This window comes from Ambystoma mexicanum, chromosome 11 (assembly GCF_040938575.1).
Source record: "Ambystoma mexicanum isolate Mex_15411 chromosome 11, UKY_AmexF1_1, whole genome shotgun sequence".
NCBI classification, from domain to species: domain Eukaryota; kingdom Metazoa; phylum Chordata; class Amphibia; order Caudata; family Ambystomatidae; genus Ambystoma; species Ambystoma mexicanum.
Window position 1 is genome coordinate 247,375,314 of NC_090934.1, and position 25,408 is coordinate 247,400,721.

The 25,408-nt window shown below is 44.4% G+C and overlaps 1 protein-coding gene across 2 annotated transcripts in view; it reads right to left on the reverse strand.

Moving 5' to 3' along the window:
* ASAP3 (ArfGAP with SH3 domain, ankyrin repeat and PH domain 3) overlaps positions 1-25,408 on the reverse strand; it is a 519,538-nt gene that overhangs the window by 92,836 nt on the left and 401,294 nt on the right. For both annotated transcript variants that reach the window (XM_069622958.1, XM_069622959.1), the window contains one exon: positions 2,583-2,698. In XM_069622958.1, the coding sequence (XP_069479059.1) occupies positions 2,583-2,698 (116 nt within the window). The remainder of the gene's footprint in view (positions 1-2,582; positions 2,699-25,408) is intronic.

The following is a 25,408-nucleotide window of genomic DNA, read 5'->3' on the forward strand; positions in this document are numbered from 1 at the left end:
ACCCAGACTGTGCTGCAGATCACAGAGTAGGGAGTGCAAGTGTGCAGAGGGCAAACACGCTTGAAACGGAGAGTGCTGCTGTAATAAAAAGGCAAGGGCGCCCCCACACACAGACCAGCCATGGGCGTCATTATAGGACAGTCCGGGTAGCTTTATATTACATATATACAGTTCATTAGAGCTCAGGTTACACTTGTAGTATACACATAAAAGAAGACTCCAGCTCGGGCCCCCAACTGGCACATTCAGAACAGTCTGCCATCTTCTCCTGAGTGGTCAGTCCTCCTCATGCACCCGCATACCTGGAGGACCAGCAGGGCAAGACATCTACCAACTCACACCAGTGGCTCGTGAACAGTGGAATAGAAAAAAGCAACCCAAACAGCATGGATAGGTTGGAGTAAGCGGAACACGTGTCCGAGGGAAGGGGACACGAGGATGATGGGGAACATGCTGTGTTTCCTGGCTGGTGTTGTCACAACTCCTGTTCTCTACACCAGGGAGCATTCGCCGGATTCTAAGCATTCTGGTTAGTTCAGAGGAGGCCAATAACGAAAGGTGTGTACTAGCTACCACCAGGACCATCAAATCTCCATCTTCCTTCTCTGACACAAAGCTCTTTTCACTGGCTCCAGCTTGACCCTTGATCTCTAAGTATGCGACTCTTTCCTATCCTATTTAATTCACACATTGCCTTTTGCCACGTATAATGGCCATCAACCCTAGGGACTCAATTGAGAAGTAAAGGCACTGCTTGCCTTCTACTGCGCTTATGCCCTTAACGATCACAAGAATCAATTGTCCCTTCCTTTTTGTGCAGCTGTATGGATTAGCCTTCATCGACGACGTGCCAATGCAGACACCATGCTTGCAACAATACGCTCCGGTGTGATATGGGGGTCAAGACTTACCAGGGGGTACAAAAGAACCATTCCTGGCCGGCCTAAAGGATGCTAACATGGCGAGGCGGCCACGGACCAAGAAGACACAGCCGCGAGGGGCATGGGCTTGGAGGTAGGCCTCCGAAGTAGCAAATTGCTAGGTAGCTCAAAACTACTACAGAATGTACAAGAGACTGTCAGGGTACTACCTTTCCATGGCATAACTCTTTTTCATCGATCTCCAGATGATGAACTGGTATGCAGTGATAGAATCGCAGCAAAAAATGTTGCCTTTGCAAAAAAAAAATTTTTTGCTGTGGTTTGACCCGGTAAAGGTGTACCCCATTATACCATTTAAGGGGAGCGGGGGTGTCCCCCGCTTTCCTTAAATGGTATAATGGGTCCAGGGGCTACGGGGGTGTACCCCGCATCCTTTACATGGTTTGCGGCGGCAAAACCACAGCCTCTTTGCTGCAATATTTTGCGTCCACGGCCATTTTTGCTGTGATTTTAACACATGGAACCGATGAACTTGCTAAAGAAACGTCGCACACTGACAGCAGATATCCTTCAGACATTTTGCACCCCTCCATCAGGGCAACCCCCTACTCACATCAACAGAGGTCTCAACACAGCACCAGGGGACTCTGAGGGTTCCTGGCATGCAACCATAGCAGAGGCAGACGGGGCAGATCACAGGAGCAAATGATGAGGCCTGGAAACGTCTTCTTAACCACAACGCCGGCACACCAGGACCAACCCAAAGGTGTCCGCTCAACCAAGCGTGCACAGGGAATTTCACTACGTCATGCTCATGGGGTAGGCTTTCATGCCCTCTCATGTCCCGTAATTGCACGGTTATGGGGTACCTTTGTCAACACTTCCAGGAGAGGAGAGTGCTCTCTCCCGTGTTTGGATGGTTCAGGACGACATGGGGTGCCAGGTATGCTACTATGGGTCTCCCCCCTTCTGTTATGGTGGGCCGTTGGTGCTCCAGAGCAGGGTGTCACACCAGTCTCTTGTACCCCTCCCATTCTGGGGGAGGCCCCATAGGGTGTCCTTGAAAGGTTTAAGTCACCGTAGCTTTAGTCTTGACGTGATGGCGTCTTCGCCCTCTAGTAGGAGGAACTTGCCAAATGCTCTTGAACCGCCCTCATCTCCTTTGGAGTGCCCAAAGGGAGAAAGAGCCGCACGAGCCGCAAGTATGCCACACGTATGACTTTTCCAAACAAAGTAAAAAAAATATGTGTGGATCTGAGAGGAAAAATGGAGTACAAGATGTGCCCAGGCAGGAAAGATGCTGGGCAATTCTCCTATGCTGATCTGCATCACACTCTGGTTCCATCCCTGTCCCGACATCCCAAGAGTATGGAGGACAGGTTAATGTGCTGTAAGAGTATCGAAACAACTCTTCCCCATCATACTGGAGATGGCTAGACTGCCTCTTCCAATGGTAATCATCCTGGGACCAGAAACCAGCCCCGGCTGGCATCCTATGTACTTACCAGAGCGGAGGCCTGGAAGCTGCAGCTCTCCAGACTTTCTGGACTGGAACTCTAATAATCCCTCACCATTAACTATACCGGCTGATGGCAGCTGTAGTGCAAAGCATTTGGTGAGCTAAAGGTTGCAGACCCCTGCTCTAGACCATACACTGGTGCTCTCCTAGCCTGGTAGGCTCAGTAGCACCTGCAGACCTACCGATAGTGATGGAGGCCTTCCCTTTCAGCAGGAGCTTGAGGCAGTTGGGTTGGTTGTACAAAACACTGTAATGCAGAGCTGTGTGTCCATCCACTGTCCGCCGGTCCAGATTACCCCTGTCAAAAAAAACATCACACGTTGAATGCCAGAAACAAACATACTTGCATGCCCTGCACTTTGCAGATCTATGTTGGGGTCATTAAGAATCTTCAAGTGCAAGTGCATGAGGTGCTCCACCTCCATAGGGCGTAGGGCGTGTGGAAACGTACATCCACAGAGCTTGTGTTTATGAATATCTGTTTGTTAGGTATTGCGTCAAAAAAAAAAAATCGAATTTTTCAATATTTTTGCACATTTTTCAAAATAAATAGATGCGGTTTGGGTTGGGGAATTAATTAAGGTGGGGGATGTTAAGAGGGTTTGGGGGGCGGGGTTGCATAGCACTACCCCACATTTAATTTCGAGTGCAAAAAAACGAAATCATTTCGAAATAAAAAAAAAAATAATTCGTTGTTTTAGGCCTCGTTTTTTTTTTTTTTTTTTTTTCGGGACAACATATGAGATGGGTCCCATTTGAACCAGTTCTGGTTTTTAACCATTACCGATACAGAATAACAAGCCCATCATTTTGCAGCAGGAATAGGTTATAGATCAATATTCGCTGCACAGAGTATCCCTTTACAGGGCAGAGGGCATTTACAAGGGGATGTGTTTCGAGTATGTTCCCCAGCAGAAGGGGTAGGGAGTCAGTACTTAACCCTCTGTTGCAAACCTGCGATGTCTTCAGATGTTGCCTGAATTCAGCAGTTTTCTGGACGTGTCTCAGTTCCTGGGAATGGTGATCAATGGTTTGGGGCCTTGTGTGGAAAAGGGTCGCATCCACACACTGACTCACCTGGAGGGGGCACTTCTACCAGCAAGGAGTCTGAGGATTACAGATCGTCTCTAGGGGTGCATTGTTTTATAGGCCGGATCCGATTTTTAAAAGGCAGGCATTTTAATGTGGATGTGTTTTGCTAGTGATTGCCAGAGGGAGCTGAAAATATCCAGGGAGATATGGCCCTGGCAAGGAGCTCAAGTTACAGCCATGCCCGGAGTCCTGCACGCACCACTAGTAGGAACACGAGGAATGGCAACATAGAACTTTTCCCACGAGGAATGGCAACATGGAACTTTTCCCACGAGGAATGGCAACATGGAACTTTTCCCGATATAGTGATGTACTTCCAGTGTAAAACGTCTCTCAATCTGTTGAACCAAGCTAGGGAGAAGGGCAGACTGGCCCCTATTCTGTATGCAGCAGTTCTAACTTTTAATGTGAAACTCCAAATAAAGCAGAATGGACTGAGGGAGGCATCTGGGTGTTGACATTCCTGAGGAAGACTGAGGCTATATATCTCACCCGACCAAAAGGTAATTGGCAACCATTTCTCCACTCATACAGATGCTCACTTGGGTGCCTGAGATTTGAGGCCCCAGAAGCAGACTTCATGCACCTTCCCTGGTTCTGTCCCCTCGTATACCTCCTTTTGAGACCTCGTGTTTAACATGGTTGGAACATTTCCTGGGATTCTGATTTAGCAAATGCCCCTGGCAATGCCTACATGGTAAGAAGAAACATTTCTGAAGTGGCTAGGAAATGTGCAGGCTTGGCCCTTCTCCTGGAAAGAAGGGTGAGAGCTAACAGTAGTGGTAGGCAGGGCCGCGCTAGGCAAGTGCAGCAGAGGTAGCTGCACTTTGCCCCGCGCTCATGGGGCCCGCACAGGGGCTGACCGTTTTTTTTTCCCTGGGAGCTACAGGGTTAGCTTCTGAGAATATCCAGTGCTGTAGTCCCTGGTGGATCCAGTCATCATGCGTTGCATGACACTTCTCAGCCAAGCCTGGCTTCTATCACAATGAAAATACACAGAAAAAGAGGGCGGGACTTGTTCTCAGGTGTGTTTACATTGTCACTACAGTTTCAAAGCTCAGGCTGGTTGCTATTCCTATGCAAGCCCACATGCAACCTCCTGCACTGGGCTGCCTACGGATTTTTAATGACCTGCAATATGCCCCTTTCTCTTATTCAGTCCACCCTTTATTTGACACTAATGGGCTCATTGCCTTAGCAAAAAGCTGTTCACTTAAAATAAATCTCCCCTTTTAAAGGTTGATATGATATCATACAGCATTTATAACGCGCCTATAAACAAGTGTTTCAAGCCACGAAAGGTTTGCCCTGATGTCTGAAATGTAAAAAAAAAGGTTGCTTTCTATGAATAGGCACATGTTCTTAACATCTTGTACAACAGCCTGCTGGAGGTCTGTGACAAAAGTAACCTTTATTCAAGTAGTGGTAAAACAAAAAGATTTGTTTTTCAGGCGTGTACTATTTTGCATTGTGGATCTTCTGACTTTCCATTCAGGATACGGAAAATATAGCAACGATATTAATTTGCTTTAACATGTGTCTTTAAGGATTAACTTATTGCAATGTTGCTATAAAATGAGATATGTATTTATTTAGAATGATATACTTACAGCAATTAAGCTTTGTATATACAACACCATAAAAATAATGAATGAATGTTAAAAACAAGAATAAATATGTAATTTACAACATACAATACTATATTAAAATCCAATATTTCCCTCCATAAATTGTGACCATATTAGAGCCAAATCAGTGCTGTCACTTTGATTGCCCAACGATTTCATATACTTTGATCTCAAACAGTCAAGACTTTCACAAACGAACAGAATATATTCAAGGGTTTCCAGTACATCTTCCCCACACAACCTACATTTGCGGTCAGCACGTGGTATTCCAAGTTGTCCACCCTTGATCTCCAATACATCCCAGATATACAAATTTTAAAAGAGGATTGTGTCTCATCACGCCACTACTTGGGAATGCCGCAAGGTAAGACGGTCGGCAGCTTCGATCTTGTAGGTAAGTGATAAATAGGCCACTGTTAGATTTCGTGGCTAACTGGACCATATGATTTTCATGATCGTAAATCCATATCTTAGAAATCACGTTTAATTGTCTCAATGGACGCAGCGAGAACGGTACAGTTTAGACCAATCTGCCATTTATTGTACGGGGAAATTATCCTCCCCAATGTCCCCAGCTTGATATAAATCTCCACTCAAAGGAAGGCTTGCACATATTTCACCATCATTGTACCATTATTAAGTACATTTAAGTTTACCCAGCACATACATGTATGCGAAATGTACGTTGCCATAATCCCCACTAAGGCAAATTCTAAATTTAGACATTTGATCAATACGAGTTGGTGGCATTCGAAATAATTTGCGCAACATTTTTGTCTCAACCCTAACACGCTCAGGACCACAAGCATGGCCCCATATTTCGATCCCATACATCAACACAGGTAATATTTTAGTGGCGTTTGAGACAAAAAGCCCACGTTTCTACTTACAAATGTACTTATTGTATTTACCATAACCATACATTTGTTTTTAGTTTCTTGCCAATGTATATTCCATTTGAGGAAATTATCACTATAAAGGCCTAGATAATTGTAGCTTTGAACAGTCTCAAGTTCAACTCCATCTAATGACCAGGCAGGGTACGAACTCAAGAACATTTTGACTGGGAAAATCATGATCTTACTTTTTGCTAAGCTGACTAAGTCCATTCAACGATGCATAGTCCCCAGGTGACCCAATCATCGACTGTAAGCTCTTTGTGGTATGATCTAGAAGAATAAGATCGCCTGCATGACCTAGCCACCCAATGAACTCCGCTCCAACTTTAACAGGGCAGGGAGTGATATTAGTGTAGGCCTCTTTCAGATCTGCTAAATATAGGTTGAAAAGTGTGGCTGCGACAATGCAGCCTTGCGTCACGCCTCTAATAGTCAGAATAGCCGAGGAGTGTTTTCCCTTGCCATCTAGGCTTATCCTAACACTAGTGTCTCTATGCAGTAACAAACATCTTCAATAGGCCACGGGGCATATCCCATGCCTCCAATTTCCACCATAATCTGCTCCTCAACACAGTCTCAAAAGCGGCACTAAAATCTATGAATGTGCAATATACCGCTGTCTCACGCTTCAGTCTAGAATATTCAACTGCAGAAACCAGGGTCAGTTATGTGATGTAGAGAATTTACTACGAAAACCAGTCTGATTAGGACTCAATATACCTTTGACATTTATCCACTCACCCAATTCGGCCAGTATTACTCTCGCAAAATATCTTGGCCGGAATTTCGAGCACTGCCAACATACAGTAGTTAGATGGGCAGTTTTGAGGACCTTTCTTATGAATCAGAAGAATGTGACTCTCACGCCATGTAGTCGTCAGGATGCCAGTTATGCCAATATCTTAGAAAAGTAAATATAGGGCATTAGCCCACAGATGAGGTGACATTTTAAGTAGACCGTTACATAATCAGTCAGGCCCTGACACACATGACAAATTTAGATGTCCAATAATCACAGTGATGTCAAAAAAGGATGCTTTGCAAAAATTTTGAAGAGCAAGCTCACCATCACCAGATGAAATAGCCCCTAGAATTGATTAAATATGTTCCACCGAAGAACTCCATTTATAGGTAATTCGCGTTTAGAACATGATCTAAAAAATGTCAAAATTTTAATATTATCGTTTGATCTTGCCAGGGCAGCAATATCCAAACATCTCTTTTCTGCCAACAAGGCTTTGTAGTCTTGTACCCATGTATAATACGTTTTCTTTGCACTTTTAATGTAGGTATTGACTATGTCTGGGTTAATGCTACCAACAGGTAATAGATATAGAACTTGATGACAGCTCTCAATTGATTTTTCGCAGCCGAAATAGCAGGATCAAAGTTAATTTGTTTGGGCACAGCTTTACTACTACGCTCATATGGATTCTTATACTATCTTTGTTTCCTAATACTCTCACTGATAGATAAAATCAATGTCAAGAAGGATTCAGAGATGAGTGACCAGGTACAAGTTTCAGTCTCTGAGAATTTTTCTATAAACTCTGGTAATAGAATTATTGATGCGGTTTGTCCATTACACCGATTGTGAGGATTCAATTGGATTCGATTACCACTATTGTTTACAAATATATCCCCATTCAGATCATATTGACAAGATGGTAGAGTTATCCACAAAGGACCAAAAAGAACACATAACGGGAGAGGGCCACTCTCTTCGCTGGAAAATACAATCATGTCCTCCACCATAGTTAAACCCAGTTGATTTACAAAAACAAAATCTATAGTGGAGGCACTCTTCCCACAAATGTGCGTATATGCATGCTTTGTATCACTAGCACATTGACCGTTTAGACACTTATCAAATGACTTCACCAAAGTACCCCATATAAGAGCTTGTGGTTTAGGTACCTTTTTTCTCACTGCCCCTGGAGACTGCCGCTGGGTGTTAGCGGTGCACGGTATAAATTAATATAACATAACATATCACCTCTGTCACTAGAAAGCAGCTGAGTTCCACAAAAAAAGTGTGGTCCTGCTGGGCGCATAATCAGCCACCTTGGCTCACATACTCCCCAGACAGCCTGCCACAGCACAAAGCCGCTAGTGAGATCTCCATGTGTCGCTAGCAGGGAGTTAGCCACTCCTAACTACCTTTGTACTGGCCATAATGCACATACGCATTCTAAAATCCTCTTCTCAATTTTCATAACTCGGACTTCGGTCCTCCAAGGGTGTTCACCTACACCGCTTGGAGGCCATACAAATGGCATTAGGCGCTATAAAAACTGCCATATAACATAACTCGTACACCTTTTCTCATCATTGGTATTTGTTAAGGCTTCTTGGTGTCCCTCAGCCATTGTATCCAACACACACCTGTCTGGTTCCATACACATTCCTTTCCATTGGAATTAAACACTGCTGTGCTGCGTTCTGGAGCCATTTCATTTATGTTAGGTGTTGACTGGGGTTAAAAGACGCATCCCTTTTTCCTCTCCCTGTAATGTGCAGGGCTCTATATCGCCACAGGAGCTTTAAGTATTAGTCTTGGTGCCAATCATGCACCAAGCTTCTAGCCATATGATTGAAAGGGCTCCTTCTGCCTCTAGGTATCTCTTATGGACTGGTGTTGAGCCTTCCCGAGTGGTTTCCGCTGTTGAAAATCATTCACCCGCATCTTATTATTTTTAGGTAGTCCTATGTTATCATCAACCCATTTCAGGTTCAGTGTCTTGCCTTGAAATGGCTTGTTAAGTATATTCTTCTGCACCTATGGTTGCAATTGTAGCCCGTGGCCCCACAGGGCCCGGCTAGTAGGGGCTACATGCTTGGCCCCTAAGGGACCATAGGATTAAAGATGTAGACACCAGATTAAATGAAGTACTTAATTTAGAGTAGTGTGTTTTTTATTTCTCTGTGTCTTTGTGTGTATTCGTTTTTGGAAGAGTCCATCCACCCCACCATCAGGCTGGATGGAATGTTTACAAGAAAGAAACAAGAAAATATAGAACAGAACTCCCCTGCCCAAAAATTCTCTGGGCAGGGAAGAAAAAAATCCAAAGAGGATTTAAAATAAAAAATTGGAAAAATACTTACCTGGGGGTTAGGGAGGAGGGGTTTGCTGCCTCAATCAGCCCCCACCACCCTGTACCCCCCGTGCCTAAATTATGAAAATGGTGCCAGGTGGCGCATGGAGAGCCCCCAAAGAGACTAAGCCAATTGGCCGAGCTGCTACTAATGCTAGGGGCAGCTCGGCCGTTTCAGGGCTGTGGCACATATCAGCCCACCCGGGGCCAGACCAGACAGGCACAGTGTTATTCATGGTCCCGGCACTGTGGAAGATGCTGTCTGGGCCAATAAAGAAAAGCCTGGCCCAGGCAGCGGGTGGGGGGTTGGCCCAGACCTGACTGCCCAGCTGTGATCTCGATGACCTGCCTCCTGGCCAGTGAGTCAAGCCCTTCAAAAAAGAGGTCTCAGGTTGCGCATGCCAGGAACAACTCAGGAGGTGAAGAGCATGAAGTCCACTCAGAATGTGGGATGGTGAAGATAAGTACCAGGATGACCTCGCTGGCCAAACAGGTTGAAGATAAGGAGAGGAGGAGGAAGTACTGCAGGGCTGTTTTGAGTGGCCCGAGTGAAAGAAAGCCCCAGGTCGCCCCGTGATGCAGACCTGGTGAAGGATCACAGCCCGATCGCTGTGTCTCGTGACGCATTACACAGGAGGCACGCCAGAAGCACAACAAGGCCGTGGGCACACAGTGGGGCTGCCAGCTGAACATAACATTGCGGCTTGGGCCGTGCGGTGACATGTGTGGTCCCCCACACTAAGCGGGCCGCCCCGAAGATTACAATGAATACTGCAAGAGTGGTGGTGAATGTGGGTGGGCTCCCCAGCTTAAGGTGCCCATCCAGAAGATAATAAAAGGGCCACAGGAGTGGTGGTGACCATGGGTGGGCCCCACTCGAACAAATGAATAAAAGTGTGATCAGCGTGTGTAGCCCCATGTGGTGGACGGGGCTACCCTGAAGAAAAGAAGAGGGGACAAATTAATTGGTCAACAGGGGACAGGCCCAACCCGTAACCAGCACATAGCCCACCCTTCAACCAGCCTGAAATCAGCCCTGGCTGGAGCCAGCTCTGCTTACCAGTCACAGGGAGTGACAGCATCACCACTAGACAGACCTTCAGGTACTGTAAAAGGGGTGACTCACTGCAGCAGTCACCCATTGTGACAGTGTTTATATGTCAATACATATAGGTATGTGTAGTTATATATACATATTCATTTAATTAGTGTCATGTAGGGTAATTGTTAAGTAGTGGGAAGTGTAGCATTTGGGGATATATTAAGTACATTTAAAATGTGGGTAGGTTGTAAATATATCTATATATATATATCTATATATATATATTCAATGAAAAAACGTAGTTAAGGGGACTTTATGGTTAATTTGCACTAATAAAAACCTATGTAATTTTATGGAAAAATGTTGCTATAGGGACGTTATGGTTACAGGTAAAACCGAAAAAACCTCATAAATTTGCCAGTTATGGTAAGCTAAGCAACCATAAAGTCATGCCACCACCGTGCACTGCTAAGACTAAAACCCAGGACATCAAAGATGACATCACAAACTTTTGTGCAGATTAGTCAAATGGCACCACATTTATAAGCCTTTATATTATTTTGGGACCCCCCTCTAATTTCGGCGCCACTTTACAGCATCCCACCAAACTTTGCAAAGCCTTTCAGTACCAGGTCATGCAGTTTCATTGAGTGTTGCCAAAGCTATAAGCCATCCATGAACTGCTCCCGAACATCTGAAGTGTCCCCAAACTTCACAGGACTGTTCGCGAACATCTGGACCTTTGTGGACTTTTACGGTGAAAAACACCAGTTGCTTCTTATGGCCACATCCCATCCCCTCCACATCACCCCTCACCTCCCCAGAGATTGTTTGATAAGTTTGACAAATGTAATGTTGTGTTTATTGATATGTTTTTACTGCGATGTCTGCAGACATCGGCCGAAGTCCACGAATCCAACATGGCGGGCGTTTCCAAAAAATCTGACGCACTTTGCGCTTTTCACCATCCATTCAGGGGCCACATCCGATGTCCGCAGACATCATGTCAGCCCCTAGACCAATCGTATGCCTGTCCGTGGACAGAACAGTGAAATCGATCAGCGGAGCAGAGCCACATATCACATTTTTTTACCTGCATTTTGCCTGTTTTAAAAAAAATACTCGACGGATTTTCACCAAATTTACAAACCAAGCCGCCACTCCTGCGGCAAATTTGGTTGAAATCCATCCAGCGGTTTGGGCTGTAGGCATGAGCACATTTTTTCCATTCAGTCTACTGAAAAAAAATATTTTTGGGACTCCCCCTTTAACTTTGTCCCCCCTTGACGAAACCTCACCAAACTTGCCCAAATTCAGAGTGGGACATATACTTTTTATGGAACCTACCCATACTTATATTTTATGTATATATATATGTATTACAGGGACTGCGGTAGCAGCCCTGCCTGTAGTTATGGTTAAATTGCTCAACTCCTAGAAAGAACATGTTTTGGATGGCTTATAACTTCACCCCCCTGGATAAATCCTCACCAAACTTGCAGGTAAAGTATATGAACCCCAGAATGATTCAGTTTGCTGTGGGTTTGTCAAGGTGGGGCAAAGTTATAGGGGGCGTCCCAACATTTGTGGAAATCCTCAGATACAATGGACGCAGTAGTGCCCACAGCCCAAACCCCTGGATGGATATTCACCAAATGTGCGCCGAGAGTGGAATGCTTTTGTAAATATGGTGTAAATCTGTTCAGTAGTGTTTTGGCCAAAAAGTAGGTACAAAAAAAGTGTGTACGTGCCTGCTGATTGGTCAATTAAAAACATGAAGTGCATCAAAACTTTTGAAATGAACGCCATGTTGGATTTGCGAACAGCGCCCATAGTCCGTGGACATTGCAGTAAAGACCTATTAAAAAACACAACATTGCACTGGTCAAACAAATGAAACGATCTCTGGGGAGGGGTGATGAGGATGGGACGGGATATGGCCATAAAAAGCCAGAAAATCGGGTGATTTTACTTCTATGAAGCAGATGTTCGCCGACAGTCCTGTGATGTTCGCGTACATCCATGCATATTTCTGCATTACAGGGTTGGTTTAAAGAAATGTTTGGATGCTTATAACTTAGGCGCCAAATCAATGAAACTGCATGAAACATTGCAATATCATTTTAGACCTGACCTTGAATGGTTTTGCAACGTTTGGAGCTGTTTGGGCAAGAGGGGGAAAAATTAGCGGGGGGTCCCAAAATATATGAAAGGTTTATAAAATGGTGCTGTTTGAAGAATATGAAGAAAAATTTGCAAAATGACTTTTGACCCAGAATTTAATGTTTTTGCAAAGTTTGGTGGGATTTAGTCAAGAGAGGGCCAAATTAGAGGGGGGTCATAACATTTTTAGATGGATTATAACTTTGCTGCTGTATGACAAATCTGCACAAAGGTTTTCACAAAAATTATAGATACAGCCTTGAAATTCTGACTAGCTTTTGTCAAGAGGGTGCCAAGTTATATGGCTATTTGTACGTACATTTTGGCACACTTCAAAAAATAAAACCTGGACGGATTTGCAGAAAACTTGTGCAAGGAGCATTGGCAAGGATCCGAAAGCATGGTTTTGCAAATGTGTGCATTTTGTTTTTTGAAAAGTGTCATAATATAGGTACAAAATAAAATGATATACCTTTGGTATAGCCTGTGGCCATGGCCAGTGGCCAGAATGTCCAGGTCTGACTCAGACAATATGGCTACTAGCCATGACCCTGGGGCCAGAGAGGATGGGCCCCAGAGACATTCATGGCCATTGCAGTGTGGCGGTGGCCGCCCGGGCCCATCAAGAACAACCCTACCAGGACCACGTGTGGGTACGGACCCGACCGGGCTGCCCAGCCGTGCCCCAAAGGCCCGCCTCGTGGTCAGTGAGGCAGGCCTGCTATTAAAAAAATCCTTCCGGGCTGCGTATGTCAGGAGTAGCCCGGGAGGTTGCAGAGACGTGCAGCAGTCAGTCCTGGGTCGATCAGTTAAGCAGTCCAGGTGAAGAAAGCCCCAGGCTGCCCAGCAGTGAAGACGCAGCCCGCCCCCTTAGTTTCCACAATGCATTGCTGAGGGGGCATGCCTGGAGAAGGCCCGACTCACTGCAATGATCACGGTGGTGTCCCAATAGCAACGGGGATAGCGCCAGCTGTGATAATGGTGCCCAGGCCGTGCAGTGACTTCAGCTGGACTTACAAAAGGCCACGGGCCACGGCAGTGATGTCATGTGGGCCCCCCAGCCAACGGGACCCTCCCATGGACTTAAAAAAGGCTGCAGGTTGTGGCGTTGACGTCGGGTGGGCGCCCCAGCCAAAAGTGCCCACCCTAAAATAATATATTAATACTGCAGGTCACGACAGTAAGTGTGGGTGGTCCCCAGGTGCATAGGGGGTCTTCCAGGGCAATGTAAATAATGCAGGATGTGAGGTGGCCCCACACGGTGGATGGGGCCACCCTGGTAGAAAAGGAGGGGGAAAGGCATCACCCATCATCTGTGGAGCAGAGCCCAGTCATCAGCCAGAGTCATCAGGAACAGCCCTGCACATTGGACAGACCTAAAGTTACTGTGAAAAGGTGGCTATCCTCAGCAGTCTCTCCATTTTGACATGGGGTTTTGTGATTGTGTAGTATGTCTACATGTATGTATGTGTAGTGAAGGAGCCAAGTACCCCCACCTCAACCACTTCACCCATATTACCTGAATGGTGGAAAACAGAGTATGTGACATATGTGGAACAGTTAAAATGAAAAAGGCCAATAGGAATCCTAGAGGCAAGGTTCCCATTGAGAAAACCGTACCTGCATACAAGAAAATATGCTGGCTGTTTGAATGAAATACCGGAAGAAGCAGAGCAAGTGAATGCCCAAGGGGAATGGCGACGTCATACAGACCTGAGCTGACGTGCCTAGAAGAGATGCAGAGATAAGAGAATGCAGATATTCTATGAGGCATCAATAAAGTATCAAGGATAAGTGACATCTTGGGATCAAGGTGAAGAAGCTTATGCCATAAAATGGATGAAGATATCAAGTCAGTTTACACGTGTACAGATGCAAAAGAAACGCAAGCAGACAAAGTATTCTTGAGGGTAGCTTTACAGTGAAAAGATAAATGCATAAGGAGTAAAGGATGGATGTTTCCACTACGTGTTATAAGTGTTTCACAGTAAGAAAACAGATGAATTAAAAGTGAATCTCGAACAGACGAGACTAGATGAGTCATGAAGTCAAGCCAAGAAGCAAAAGTCTTATCAGGTTGGAATGAGTTGATATTGGATACAGAATCGTGTGAAAAAACAGCTCCTGTTCAGAAGGCATGAACAAAACACAGAAGACGTCAGAGGTCTATTAAAAATAGTATTCTTAAGACAGTAAAAGCTTGAAATCATGGTCTATAGTCAGGGGAAGGATGAAGTTGGACGAGCAAGATGCTCACACCTAGACATGAGGGCAGAGCATGCCTTCACTCCCCCGATTCTCCACAGTACAGAACAAACTCAAGGACAAGCTTCAAAGCCTAATTGACTACACTGACGATTGAGCTGATGATAGATTGATATGCTAATTGGAGGGAAGCAGGGGCTAAGATGAGCTCACCAGCACCTGGAGGTCCAATCTACGTGCTGCTAGACGTAGGTGGAAAAGTACTGACGAAGGTTATAGTGCCAACCAATTGTAGGGAACCACATAATCAAGAGTCCTATAGTTTGTGTAGCCAATGGGACATCGTGTATTTAGTGACGTTCGTAGTGGCCATTTTGAGGGGAGGGCTTAGTTGCCCCACCTAATGCTAAGAAACCTATCACTTCCACTTATTATCCCATACTAGTATGTATCATATACTTAGATATTCACTCAGAGCCTATCATAGTTGTTAGTAGGTTTTGTAGTTTGCCACGTAGGATGACGGTGGTAGTGACGTAGGCCAATGATGACAAGTTTTTGATATATAAGCTATGTTTTTTATGAGCTGCTTTGAGTAAGAGGATCGAGCGAATTTGTTGATGTTCGTTGTGCTCCCTGTTTTAGACAATTGAAAATAAAAGTTATAATAATAATAATAATAATAATAATAATTTGGCATTTATATAGCGCTACAAACCCTCAGGTATCTGATCGCTGCTTATTATTACCCACGGTGTGTGGTGCTCATTTATCGACCTCGGAAGGATGAAAGGCTGAGTTTGGCCCCGCCGGGATTCGAACCTGCGTTAGCAGGCTCTGCTCGGATGTCAAAGCGAGCGCGCTACTCGCTGTGCCACTTGACCAGCTTGTTATCCTTTTACCAACTAACAATCATTTTTGATTATTGATGTTTGAGTAACTTCTGCATCCCCATCCATCTCCGGGGTAATTGCTACTTCTCTTGAAGGGCTGAGGTTATTCAGTTCACTTGGTAGCGGAGAGGATGGTTCAAAATCCATCGACATAAATAAACATTTGAGTCTCAGTAATATTGTGCAACCTCTGCCATTTCGGCTAACAGGACGTGAAGCTCACCATACATAGTGGTTTAGTTTAAATTGTTAACATTTTGCAAGTAGGGCTTGATGGGTGCCTCCAGTTTCAGACGGAATCCCCTCCCATGGTATAAGAGAAGCTGAATGAACGGAAAGTTGTAGAGGCGGTAAAAGAGGCATACGATCTGAGAGTCGGAAGACGAACGTGCAGATGGTGAGTAAAAACTGAGCGAGTTGGCAAAATGATGTATGGGTTATAAGTGACGAGAAGTGATAAGGGAAAGAAGTGTAACGAAAGGAGGTGGGATAAACATAGGAACCATTACTTTCACGATACCTCAAGAATAGAAAGCATAAGACCAGAAAACCAGGCTGAAGAATCATGCATTGTGTGAGGTACCCCCGCATAGATAAGGTGGGGAGAATAGCCTGCAGCTGAGGTACTATCCTTGGCTCCAACAACAAAGCAGCGCCAGTGAAATCAACACAGCCAGTGAGATGGGGAGACAGATACCAGAACGGTCTGTGTTGAAGCCAAGGTTGCAAGCGGTAACATTGTATGGTGAGCGCTGAAGCGAACAGTGTATGAAATGCATGTGACAAATCAACACACGTAAAATTGATCAAAAGATGGGTGATTGAACTTTGATACCAAGATACAATACCTTTGACAGAGTGGTCCGGCACCTTGTGCATGCTCATTTGAAGATCTCTGTAAGGTATCCACTGAGAGCTCACAAAGGTGAAAGCATGGCAAAGAACTGTGCATCGAAATGGTCCTTCAGCAGGTCAAGCAAAATCCTGCGTACAAATGAAAGTCTTAGATGTTGATACTGCCAAGGAAGTTGATGGCAAAGTAGATAAAGTTGGTCCGAGCCCGAACGAGGGAGATCAATTGAAAGCTTTGTGTAAAAGCAAGTTTGTGTTAGAGTGAATTCAATTCGTCCGAACTCGGTGGAGGAGGATCCGGGTGAACCGTGAATCACCCAAAAAAATGCATCCATGAAAATCCTATGAACATTGTGTCATAGGGGATATGAGCCTGGCTGAGTAGTGAATCAGCTAAGAAATTGAGTATGTGTGAAAGCCTGAGAGGAAAAGAAAATAGATAAAGTTGGTCCGAGACCGAACGAGGGAAATCAATTGAAGAAATTGAGTCTGTGTGAAATCCTGAGAGGAAAATAACTTATTGTTTGTTTGTTGCATCAGTCCCTCTGAAAATAGAGACTTTCAAAGGCAAATGGACTTGGCCACGGAAGGCACTGATGTTGGCCTCAGAAGGCCCTGATGCTAATGTTTGAACTACACTCTTGTGCTAGTGAAGCCAGAGACTGTGCTAAGCTTGAGTGTGCCACCTCGTCCATGCTGAAAACGTGAATATCCTGACATACCATTTCTTGAACACTTCTTTCTTTTACATAACATTGTTTCCCACACTATTTGTATTTAGAGGTAAGGATTGGCAATAGTTTTCTTTTAGCTCTTTGGTTTTGACAAGACACCACTAGGACTGCGTTATTATTATTTGATGATTACAGCTTGCTCCCATCTTTAAATTTAGGATTAGTAGGCATTTTTTCAAGCCCTTTTTGACGTTCAATAAACAACTTTGAACTGTGGTCACTTGTGTCGGTCTTACTGTTCATACCATGCCTTCCTTACAGTAAATACAATCACTTGCTGACTCTTGTGAAGGAGTAGAAAGCACTCTTTCATAAACAGATTCTTAACTATGCGCTGTCTAACCAGGAGTCACTTCTGTTGTACACTTTAACATGTACATGTATAAACATATTTATAAGTCTTGATTCCCCCAGAGTTTTGCTATATCTCCCATGTGGTCTTCTTCCAGTTGAATCTTCCAGCTTAAACTTAAATATATTTCAATAAAATAAAACCTTTTCTTAAGCTACATTAACTATGACATTCTTGTTCTAGTGTCTAGGATGAAAGGCTAAATAGAACATTTTGAGGGACCTCAAACAATCAGATCCTTTTATTGTCCTCTCCATCTTGGGATGAAACCCTTGTGTCTTCCGGCCATTGAAAAGTAGTTAAGGAACATAAGAAATATTACATCCAGTAAACGAGCCTCCTCAGTTCCTAAATTCAACTCTCATTCCTTAGAAGAAGCTTCTGAACCCCTTTCCTGAAAGGCTGTTAGGAGTTCACTAGTGGCAAGTGTGTACAGGGGGGCTCTAAGCCAGGATAAGCTTATTTGGGACCTGAAAAGAGGGCCTCAAAGCCAGAGATATCCGTATTACAAAAGACACCTCTGTGTTATATGCAGGAAAAGGGCTTTGCATGCTCAAGAAGCACTCCGGAGCCCAAAAGGGATTAAGAAACTACATTACCCTGAAGGCTTGCATGGCCAGGAGCCTTCTGGGTTCCTCTGGACAACGCACTGCGCATGCTTGTGCTTATGGACACAGGAGGATAAAGACATGCGCATAGAGGGCTCCTTCACGCTGCCATCCGTGGGGCCATCCCCCGCCTGAGACAACTGCAGGCCCCACGCCCTGCTACAGGTAAGTGCTATTGCTATAACTGGGATAGTATTTGACGCTCGCGCATGAAGCGCTTGGGGCCAGGCCATACCATAAGGGCATTTGAGACCGCAAGCCGCATTAGGCAAACGCAAGTAGCGTTCAAAACAGTGGAGTGTCGGATGATGTGTGAGAGAAGTGCTAAGGTGCTCCCAGCTGACAGGGGCCACCGGACATTGTTGTCTGATCACCAGCATCTAGACTAATCGCCATTGCGATCCCTATTCCGCCGGAGGGCGGACACAGCTATAGCCTTATAAACCACATGTGAGTGTATGGACGCATTCACTAAGTAATCGTAGTCTCACATGATCCTTTGTTTTCTTCTAATGGCACACGCCATAGGGACTCTGGTATGAACTTGGAAAATCAGCTCTTCAACTGCACGACGCAAAGCCAAGTGTTCTGTTCTTTTGTTTTCTGTTCATTTCGAACATGTTGGTTGTGAGAAGTAACAAACAGCACGTTGTGTGCATTGTGCCCTAATCAGCCTGTTGCATGCAAGTAATGCGAAGTAATGAGACACATTTTCAATGACTAAGAAACCAGGAGGCATTTCACTAATGTGCATGTGAATAATGCAAATGTGTAGTATCAATCTGAACGTTAAAAGATTTTTATGTTAGTACCTGAAGTCTAGATCAGGCAGCGTTTGGGGACATTGTGTATGCAAGTATATGGGAGTGACTGGGCGGAGCACCTACGATCTCAGGAACCCCAGAAAGGGGCAATGGCAGCATCTATCCCTGAAACCCCCCCAAACCATCCACTATCTCTTCCTCACCCTCAACTCGGTTTTCCTAAATCCCCCTACCTTTCCAATCCAGTGGACCACTAACCCTATTTCCCCGGTGGGTCGCGGAGGCCTGTGTTTGTGTACCTTCCAGGCACCAAGACCCTATGGGGAGGCAGGTGTACATACTACCTCCACGCAAGACTCAGGCAACAAGATAAGATTACGCTGGTTTGTCAGGTAAGGTGCACACCCTAACCGTAGAGGTCACTGCACAGGCTACCCCTCTGCCTAGGTATCATGCACCATGCATGCCCGTACAGGTGCAGGTTATTGCTGAGCCCCCACTCCCCTTAGCACCACCAGAAAGGTACCACAGAGACCCACAAAAGTATAATCAGTTTGTGATGCAATGCCAACTACATTTTATAACCAAACCACAAGTGTTTTGCACCGCTCAAGCTCGCACAGCCTTTCGGATTTCCTATTTGGGTGGTGATGCAGCGTCTTGGCCCACCCCCTTAGTGGCTAAAGACAACGCAATTTTGTATTGTTGGGATACATTCCTCGAAGAATTTGGAAAAATCTTTAACTGTAGAGCAGCAGCATTAATAAAGGACAGGGAACTGCTCACCCTACGCCAGGGAGGAAAGGGCTTGGTCACTTATGTAACCACCACCTTCAACCGGCTAGGGGCAGAAACAGACTGGCCGCAGGAAAAACCCAAGGCCCTATTTTAGCAGGGGTTAAGAGAGGAGATGAAAGAGTAATAGCGCCTAATACCTGTTCCACTATGACAGACCTGGCACTGTGCTTAGATGTCAGGTTTCCTTCCCCTATTCAGGCTATTTTCCCTTATTCAAGTTTCTTTCCCATTATTTCTCTTTCATTATCCTTTTTTAGATAAGCCTTGTGTGGGTGGGAAGTTTTCTATTGTAGTTGGTTTGGCCTTAACTTCCTGATTCAGAATCCTTGTTCTGACCCAAGGCAAAATGGAGTTTTACAGTGACAGCTCTGATTGGTTAGAAAACACTGCTGAACAACAATGAACATTCTAAACTGTCACTCTTTGCCTTTCATCATCTAAACCCCAGCTGAGAGGACGTGTGTAGTGGCTGCTCCTGCTTTAGACTTGGGCCTGGTGGATTATATCCTTAAGGCGCTAGCAGTTGAGCGGCTACTTTCTTGGGGGTTTCAGGAGAAGTTATCAGCTGTCAGGAATGCGTTTTGAAGTCAGGAAACTCTGAAGATCTTTAAGAAATCGTTCTGGAGATAAGTGACTTTGTTTAACTGCTGCTCTGTTTATCTTAAAGACATTTGAGTGAGAACTCGTAAAATGTTACCTTTGAATTTATATTGTGAACTTTTTAAGTGCGCTTGAAGTTTTGCGTGAGGTTAACGGGTGAACGCTATTTGTTAAACACGTACTACGTGTAATCTGAAACTAACAGTTGAACCTTTGCGCGTGCGAGAGAAATTTGCGCGTGTGTTTTCCAGGGTGTTTGCTTCCTAGCGCGAGAATCTGTTCGCCGCGTGAGAACTCAATAGCGCGTGCGTTTTCCAGCGCGTGAGAATATGTTTTCCGCGTGAGAACTCTATTGCGTGTGTGTTTTCCAGGGCGTGTGCTTCCTAGCGCGAGAATCTGTTCGCCGCGTGAGAACTCAATAGCGCGTGCGTTTTCCGCGCGTGAGAATATGTTTTCCGCGTGATAACTCAATAGCGCGTGCGTTTTCCAGCGCGTGAGAATATGTTCGCCGCGTGAGAACTCTATTGCGCGTGTGTTTTCAAGCGCGTGTGCTTCTGCGCGAGAACTCAATTGTGCGTGTGATTACCAGCGCGTGTGCTTTTTAACGCGTGAACTCGACCGCGTGTGAACACTTTTGCGCGTGGGCTATAAGGCGCCTGTGAATAGATGCAGGAATTCATCAGCGCGGGAGTTTACAAGCACGTGTGTTATCTGCGCGAGATTCCGTTTGCGCGTGTATTCTGCTTCGCGTGTGTTTACAAGCGCATGTGTTTTCTGCGCATGGACTTTTCTTACAGTGCGCGTGTTCTTCAACGCAGGAAGTTTTCAACGTGCGAATCTTCAGTATTGAGATTATCTGCGTGTGTGTTTAGCACATGTTTCTTCAAGAATTCACAAACTCTTTACAATTGTAAAAAGTTTGAAAACTAAAGAAAAGTTTGAAAGAAAAAGAAAGAAAAAATTAAAGACAATTTAACTGGACAATTAGTGAATTTTGGAAAAAAGGCAAAGAGCAAAACTTTCCAGGTTTGCCCAAATAAAGAAGTTGCTGTGAATTTCAAGAGTCTCAAGTAAGAGAGATGTTCAGCTTCTTTACAAGCTTCTCTAAGAAATGTCAAGAGAAGAACCAGGTATGATTCTTAATTATTAGTTAAGGATTTAAAGTCTTTCCAACTCTAAAGGTTAAGTAAGTAATAAAAGGATTTGTATCTGCTTTTCTTATATCCTCTGCAGGTTCAGCTTTGGTCAGCCTTGACACAATCAGCCTGGTGTTGTTTTGTTATCCACTTCCCCCTTTCCCTTTGGGGTGTAGTTTGCAGAGCTGAATTAATATCTAGTTCTGGGAATTACATTTCAGGGGGATTGTCGGGGGTTCAGCAGCTTCCGCGGACACAGGATCTCTCAGCCTGACATTAGAGCAGAGGTAGAAAGAGAGAAAATAGAACTGTAGAAAATGGGAGCCAAGGCCGGTGGTTCGGCTAGATCAGCAGCAACTAAAAACCAGTTAGAGTGAAAAAACAACAGAGGAACCTATGCAGATAGGAACCATCGCGGGCCTTTGACTAAAGATGAGAAAGACAAAAGGCGGCAAGAGAAGCTGTGTCTCTATTGCGGGAAGGCAACACATTTAGTTTGAGACATTTAGTTTGAGAGTGCCCAGTAAAACCCAAAGGAGAACAGCCGGGAAACGCAAATGCTCACCAGTAAGGGTGGCCTGGACGAGCCAACGTGAAGACACCCCAAGGTATTTGGCGAATACTCTACAGAAACAACACATGCGGCAATCCCAGGTTTCATTAGTTGGAAGAACCAGCGGGTGCCTGTGTCCCTAATGGAAGACTCAGCTGCCACAGGGAATCAATCTGAAGGTCATAAGATTGTTATGTTAGTACGTGACGTCTAGATCAGGCAGCGTTTGGAGGCATTGTGTATGCAAGTATGTGTGAGAGACTTCCGGAGCACCTACGATCTCAGGAACCCCAGGAAGGGGCAACGGCAGCATCTATCCCTGAAACCACCCCCAACCCATCTACTACCTCTTCCTCACCCTCAACCCGGTTTTCATAAATCCCCCTACCTAACCAATCCAGCAGACCCCTAACCCTCTTTCCCCGGCGGGTCGCGGAGGCCTGTGTTTGTGTACCTTCCAGGCAGCAAGACCCTACGGGGAAGCAGGTGTATGTGCTACCTCCACGCAAGACTCAAGCAATCCTGACAAAGCCAGCCTCCCACTGTGTGTGTACCTGGAAACCTGGTGCGATACTGGCCTGATGGGACCATACACAGAGGCCATCCTCTGGTCTCACACCCTATGAGTGTGATACCTGAGTTTAGGTAAGGGGTCTGTTGCACCTGACTCACCCTAAGGGTCCCCGAGGTCCCTCCAAGGAAAAGTGAGCAGACATAGCAGGTCCCCATTTAGTTGGTGCTCATGTTTGGGGAATCGTAGGGTTAAAGGGTTAACAGGATAAATGTGTTTTATAAATAAAGAGGGGTCCCTGTTGGGATCCCTATACAATTCCCTCTGGTGTCTGTGTCCATTACATATCTAAGAACTCAGGGTGAAGCCAGTTATCAGCAATTTTATTTAGCAGATGCAGCGTCCCTCCATACCGAGCGGGCTGGGGGGGTGGTGGTTCCTATGGGGACTGTCCCTTTTTTCAGGATGAGAGGTACGCGCCCTAGATGGACTAAGGTCGGGAAACTGGGGCTACACAATACTAAGGTTTCTAAATAGGAATGCCTTCTTAGAGTAGAGCTGTAGAAACCTGTCTTCATCACATCTATAAAATGTGTAGGTAAACTTTAATGTAAGCATTTGACACAACCTTTCCTCCCTGCACAGTTTCTTGGTTCTGACTTGCACCTCCACTCGCTAAAGAGCTGAAGGAATGTTTTCTCTTGCCTACGGGGACTTTTCATAGCTTGCACATGAAGCACTTGAGCTGGCAGTACTTTAAATTAATCCTGCAGCGATAAATACATTCCTTCCCTGGGGTTTATCTTTTTTGCTTTCTTTCCTTGGGCGTAGCGCGAGCGCCACTCTTTAGCACCTGGCACGTTTGACCTTTTTCATGACCTTTTAAATAACACAGAATCAGGGTGTCATGGTCCCTTAACAAAAAGTAATACATCGTGGAATGGAGGTGTGTATGATTTTAAACACTCGGCAATGTTTTACATGCTAGGATGGCAGCTGGAGTTAAAACGTGTTTTGTTGCATGGTGCAGCAAATCTAACATGGACAAACTGTTGGCTGCTTGTCTTGGTCCTCATGCCCATAACATAATTAAGGACAAAACTGCTGTATGTACAAACTGCACTACTATGATCACTTAAAGGTGGCTAGCACATTACTGCCGGTGATGGATTTAAAAGCCACCTCTTCATATGCCAACTCCTGGATACATTCATCAGAAAGGCTCTTTGTGGGTCAAGGGGGATTGGGTCTTCATTGCCACGTTATATGTGGGATCAGACCAATGGCTAAAGCCCTTTAAGTGCAACCCTATGTATGTCTATATTTGTATTTGGTTGTATATAGCCCACACCTAGCTATGAAGTAATTGCACATTGTGTTCAAACAAGCTTTATTCAGCATTATTAACCATAAAAGCAACACTGTGCCGACTTGTTTATATGTATATTCAGTAAAAAAAAGTTGCGCTACTGAAAACCTATGAAATTCAATGAAAATACTTTGTTAAAGGGACGTTATGGTTCCAAGTAAAACCGAAAAACCCCTGAAATTCACCAGTTATTATAATAATAATAATAATAATAATAATAATAATAATAATAATAATAATTTCGCATTTATATAGCGCTACGAACCCTCAGGTATCTGAGCCCTCCTTATTATTACCCACGGTGTGTAGTGCTCATTTATCGACCTTGGAAGGATCAAAGGCTGAGTTTGGCCCTGCCGGGATTCGAACGTGCGTTGGCAGGCTCTGCACGGATGTCAAAGCGAGCGCTCTACTCGCTGTGCCACTTGACCGGCTTATGGTAAGCTAAGCAACCATAACTCGCGCCACCACCTTGCACTGCTAAGACTAACACCCACGACATCAAAGATAACATCACAAATATCATTGATGACATCACTGATGACATCACATGTCTGTCCCCCTCTTTTTTCCTTTACTGACACATCTAGGCCACATGGTTTTCTTCAGTAACAGTCAGGAACTAAAAATTGTAAACGTACTATATTTGTAGACTTATCCTTCAAGTATGTTCTTACAGTAATTCTCTTAGGGTCCAGTCATATCATATGAAACATATACATCGGGGAAGACACAAGCTTGAAAGACAGCAATCCTTTCTGTGCATGAAAATAATCAGTAGAGTTATCAGCACTTTCTGATAGTTCTGTTTTTTTATTACTATACTTTCCCTGTATATGTTCATATTTGTAGACATTGTACTCACACTGCATTCCTTAGGGTCCAGTCACATCATGTGATACATATATGTAGGGTAAATAGCAGCTTTGCAACAGATCAATCATTTATTAGCATAAAGATAATCAGTTAGGTTATGAATTGTTTCTGCTATTACTTCTGCTTTTTTGCTTACTTCACTTTCCCTGTATATACACATATTTGTATGCGTTATTGTGTCTTTGTGTTTTGTCTGTAATAATGCAATTATGTAATACGTGGGTTTTATTAGCTACTTATTACATATTTCACAGTACACAAAACTCTAATAAGAAAACATTTATCATTTCATTATTCAACATATCAACATTATGAATATTATATCTTCATCATGTATGCTGCACGCAATGCCTAGGTTTCTGCATGAGTAGCTTAGTATACTCGATAGAAATTCATAATAGAATGCTATTTATATCAATGCATTGCTTAATGCACTAATTAGCTCATGATATTTATTCCAATGATCCTCGACACTTTTTTCTCAACATTATAATAAGAATGCCTTATACAGACATTTAATGAAAAGTAAATTCATATGATGTCATCAGTGATGTCTTCAATGACATTTGTGATCTCATCTTTGATGTCGTGGGTGCTAGTCTTAGCAGTGCACAGTGGTGGCGCGAGTTATGGTTGCTTAGCTTACCATTACTGGCGAATTTCAGGGGTTTTTCAGTTTTTCTTGGAACCATAACGACCCTTTAACAAAGATTCTTTACTGAATTTCATAGGTTTTTAGTAGCACAACTTAACAATAATAACTCTGACTTTATGTGCAAGTAAAATAGAACATACTGAACCCCCTCTACTGAATTTGATGTCCGCGAACTCTTTTAAA